Source organism: Mesocricetus auratus, unplaced genomic scaffold (assembly GCF_017639785.1).
Source record: "Mesocricetus auratus isolate SY011 unplaced genomic scaffold, BCM_Maur_2.0 contig_10647_pilon_obj, whole genome shotgun sequence".
Taxonomy (NCBI): domain Eukaryota; kingdom Metazoa; phylum Chordata; class Mammalia; order Rodentia; family Cricetidae; genus Mesocricetus; species Mesocricetus auratus.
The window spans coordinates 16,865-21,564 of NW_024433568.1; the positions used below are offsets into that span (position 1 = coordinate 16,865).

General features: G+C 35.7%; 1 protein-coding gene across 1 annotated transcript; it reads right to left on the reverse strand.

The window, feature by feature from the left end:
• Positions 1-250: 250 nt before the first annotated feature.
• On the reverse strand, positions 251-4,375 carry LOC121138488 (zinc finger protein 120-like). The gene is made up of 3 exons (XM_040741171.1): positions 3,979-4,375; positions 3,719-3,779; positions 251-2,601 (listed from the first exon to the last, which is right to left on the reverse strand). The coding sequence occupies exons 1-3, from the start codon at positions 4,010-4,012 to the stop codon at positions 1,809-1,811; spliced, it is 888 nt and encodes a 295-aa protein (XP_040597105.1). The 5' UTR covers positions 4,013-4,375; the 3' UTR covers positions 251-1,808.
• Positions 4,376-4,700: the final 325 nt, after the last annotated feature.

Below are 4,700 nucleotides of genomic sequence, written 5' to 3' on the forward strand. Positions count from 1 at the left end.
TATATAGAGCACACATGCATCAAAATATTACATGAGATATTTATTATTTTTTTACTTTGGTTTTAGAGACAGGGGTTTCTCTGTAGATTTGGTCCCTGTCCTTGAACTTGCTCTGTAGAGTAGACTGGCTTCAAACTTACAGAGATCCACCTTCCCAGTGCTGCTGGGATTGAAGAACTATGACACAAACACCAGACATCTTCCTTTTTCTTTTCCTTGGTTGGTAAATCCACATTTCTTTTCCCCTTTCTGTCTTACTTAATTCCATCTTGCAGATGTCACTAGCCAAAGGGCACACATGTACACACACTCACACACACACATGCAAGCCCAGAGGCACATGAACAATATTTGAAATTAAATTCCTGTACTAATAATTAACAGAAAAAGTAATTGAAAGCAGGTAGATGAAAACTTTCCCATAGTCACAGACTCTGGATCGTACATATTGAGTTTGCAGTGCACATTGTCATCTCTAAAAGGCAAGAACAGTTTCTTTGTCCCATGGCTAAAGTAACCACACTGAAAGCCAATCGCATAATGAGTTTCCACAGTGTCTATCATCTCTCAAGTAAATCTGTGCTGCCTGGAGAAGATGTCTCATTTTCATGAAAATCCCCCTGTTTACTAAAACTTTTAAATACTATATTGTGAAGGTCTTTGAAAGCTTTCAAGACCACCTATCTACAATATATATCTATATTATCTCATAAATATACCTAATATGTCTATAAATTTGATTGCCATAAATGACTAAACAGTAATATATGTTTTCAGATTATCATAAGTATTTGATAATAGTAGCTTTCAAAAACTAAACTTTGCCTTACACTGTTACTAGGTACTATACCTTAAAGAAGAGCAGAAACATATACACAATGTTTAACAAAAATAAACATAAATTGCTATCAATATGCCAAAATTCTTCAAACAGAGTAGAAACATATGTACAAAGTATTGTAAAAACAAAAATCATTTAAACAAGAGCAAAATCAGACATACAGCATAACAAAATGACTGTAACTTCATATCAATATACCAAAACACATGCCAAGACAGATATGTGAGTTTAATAATTGTTTTTGCTACAAGTCCCAAGATCACACAGTAGTTATAGAGCCATCATTTCTTGAGACAATCCAGCAGAGTCAAGGGCTTTGTATGAATGATTTAAATCAATACAAAGATTGTATTCGGTTTTAGAGTCTTCTTTTTTTTTTTTTTTTTTTGGTTTTTTGAGGCAGGGTTTCTCTGTGGCTTTGGAGGCTGTCCTGGAACTAGCTCTTGTAGACCAGGCTGGCCTCCAACTCACAGAGATCTGCCTGCCTATGCCTCCCAAGTGCTGGTATAAAAAGGCATGTGCCACCAATGCGCGGCTTGGTTTTACAGTCTTAAGAATAAAAGTGGCCATTTCTTGCTGCAAATACTTCTAGTACTTATTACTTTCTGTAACAAACTTGAGATTTACTTCCCACAGTTTAATGCAATCTGATCATTTACGAGGTACAACTTCTCCCATGTATTTGGGGTTTACTAATTACATTCCTTAGCTATGTGTGAAACCTGTTCTCCATTACTAGGTCCTAGTTAGCTGATTACATAGCTTAGATGCCGGTCTCCTACTGGCAGGTCCTTTTCCCAATGTTATGCAACTGGAGAGTCAGTGTTTAGGACCCCAGCAAAAGTGTTCCATCTAAGACTTTCCCAGGTATTAAAGGACATAGAATTATTGCAAAGGCATTAACAGTTTGATTTCATACAAAAACTTTTACTCATGTATAAAGTAAAAACTAGCATTCTGACTACACTTATACAGTTTCTCTACAGAATGATTTTTGAACATGATTACGAAGACTCCTGATACGTGCAAAGGCTTTACCACACTGTTTACATTCATAGGGTTTCACTCCAGTATGTGTTCTTTCATGCTTCTTCAGATCACCACGATATGCAAAGGCTTTACCACACTGTTTACATTCATAGGGTTTCACTCCAGTATGTGTTCTTTCATGCTTCTGCAGATCACCACGATATGCAAAGGCTTTACCACACTGTTTACATTCATAGGGTTTCACTCCAGTATGTATTCTTTCATGCACTTGTAGACTACTGCGGTATGTAAAAGTTTTACCACATTGTTTACATTCAGAGGGTTTCTCTCCAGTATGTGCCCTTTCATGCCTTTGCATATTACTGTGGCATGCAAAGGCTTTACCACAGTAATTACATTCATAGGGTTTCACTCCAGTATGTGTCCTTATATGCGCTTTTAGATGACTGCTGCCTGCAAAGGCTTTACCACAATGAATACATTCAAAGGGTTTCTCTCCAGTATGTGTCCTTTTATGCTTATTTAGATTACCTTGTTGTGCAAAGGATTTACCGCACACATCACATGCATAGGGCTTCACTCCAGTATGTATCCTTTCGTGAACTTTTAAATAATTGTGGTCTGCAAAGGTTTTGCCACACTGATTACATTTACAGGCTTTCTCTCCAGCATGAATTCTTGTATGCCTTTGAAGATGCATGTTATCTGCAAAGGCTTTAATACTTTCAGTATATCCAGAATGTTTCTCTACATTTTGACATCTTTCAGGCCTGCAAGGATGATTGGAATATATTAGCGTTACCACATTCAATATATTGTTGAATCTACATATCTTTGTGTCTTAATTTTGTAGTTTGGCCCAATTGTAAAAAGGAATCCGATCTCATGGTATTATCATTGTGATTACACTCATTTTATTCCCCTTCATTAAGGGTTGTTTGGCATCTTTGCAGATACCTGTGGTGGTACAATTCTTTATTACATGCTCACACTAACACAATCATTTTTCTATGAGATTCTTCACATATTTAAAGAGAACTAGAAAAACAGAGAGCTTTCCAACTGCTAATGCATTCATAAGATTTCCTATCCTGTAAGTCATACTATATTTGCTAAGTGAACTAGGACAAACAGAATTGTTTACACAGTCCTAGTACTCACAGGGCTTTCTGCAGTGGGAGTTCATGTGTTAAAAATGAAGCTGGAAAACCAATTACTTCTACACTTGAATCAAGTTAAATAAGTATACTGAACGTATTGACTGAGACATATCTTCTTATTGTTCTGAGAGGGATAGGTTACATTTTTCCATAACCCTGTACTCATACAAGCTTGTATCCCAAGTAACATATAATATGCTTAGTAAAGGAAGAATAATAAATAAATGGGTTCCATATTGAATTTACAATTTGAATTTCTTTTCCTCATAGACTTGTTGTGTAGGTATTAAGGTTTCCCCACATCTGCCACTTGACTTTTAATTCTAACTGCCCCCTCATTAATGTCGTACAGTCACAAGAAGTACATGAGTAAGACTAGCTTTATTATGACTATTTGCTTATTAGATTGTTTTGGAGATTTACTCTCACCTCTTCAATATGTAACTTTGTAATATGAGTAGTATAAAATAAAGGGATTAAAAGTTCTATATCATAGCTCTCATGCTGTTATGATTCACATGATCATATTTCTTAAGGCATTGTTTCCTTTTCTTCTTTCTTAAAAGGATTCCATGAAAACCTAATTTACTTACCTGAAATTGAGGTATATGCTTCTGAGATTTAATAATCACAAATATACTTTAAGCTGTTGTTTTGTTTAAAACTTCCTGGATGCATTACATTATCTTCCAGGCCATATTTGTGTCAACTAGCACACAAAAATTACCTTTCATATATTCCAGGATTTTGATAGTATTCTTCAATATGATGGTCTTCCCAACTGTATCCTAAAGTGTATTACAGGTAAATGTATGTTATATTATTGAAAATTGTGCAAATTTAAGATACCATCTTCAGTGAACCTTAGATCCATGCCCAATTTATTCCCCTCATTCTTCCTCTTTCTTAACCAAATTTCAGAAGAGCATCAACAACTAAGAAATGGTTGCCCCCTTATTTAAAACATGAAGGAAAATTCAGTCTTACCTATAGTGTTGAGGTTCCAGTAGGTCTCCAGCATCACATCTTTGTAGAGATTCTTCTGAGAAGGATCCAATAAAGTCCATTCTTCCCAAGTGAACTCAATATGCACATCATCATAGGTCACTGCATTCTAAAATATCCCATACATGTGTACAACAGAAAACATGACACAAACAACACTGTAAATGTATACTTCTTTAACAGTACCTTCATATAATTCTGGTATTCCCCACACTTACTTGATTATAGGTACACTGTAATGTAATCACCAAGTCACTTTAGAAGGAAACTGAATAATATATTCGCCTGTCATTTCTGTACACTTTTAATTGAATATCACCTTAACAATCATAGAGAGACAAGTAAACATATCAACAGTACAGAATACAAATGAGACAAATTGACTAAGAACTTACTGTCAGAGAATAGCTGGCAGGCTGAGCTAATAAATAGGAAGAGATATCTGGGAGGAAAACAAAGGAAGGAGGAGCCAGACTAGGAAAGGACAACAGGGAACAGACACCCAGATGCACAGTAGAGTAAGAAGTAAAAAAAGGTACAGTGTAGAGAAAGATAAAAGCCCAGAGGTGAAAAAGTATATGGGATAATTTAATTTAATAAAGAAACAAGCCAATCTACGGCTGGGAAAGAATCGCCTCCAATGAGTGATTTCTTTGAGAGCTGGGTGGCAGGCTCCCAAAAGAGTAAAAGGGTTAAAAATCAAA

What these genes read in the sequence shown, in the direction of transcription:
- LOC121138488 (XM_040741171.1), bottom strand. Translation starts at nt 4,012, where the DNA reads ATGCTGGAGACCTACTGGAACCTCAACACTATAG. An exon ending in CTGGAACCTCAACACTATAG is followed by an intron (nt 3,780 to 3,978) that starts GTAAGACTGAAT and finishes AATACACTTTAG; the next exon opens with GATACAGTTGGGAAGACCAT. An exon ending in AATCCTGGAATATATGAAAG is followed by an intron (nt 2,602 to 3,718) that starts GTAATTTTTGTG and finishes TCATCCTTGCAG; the next exon opens with GCCTGAAAGATGTCAAAATG.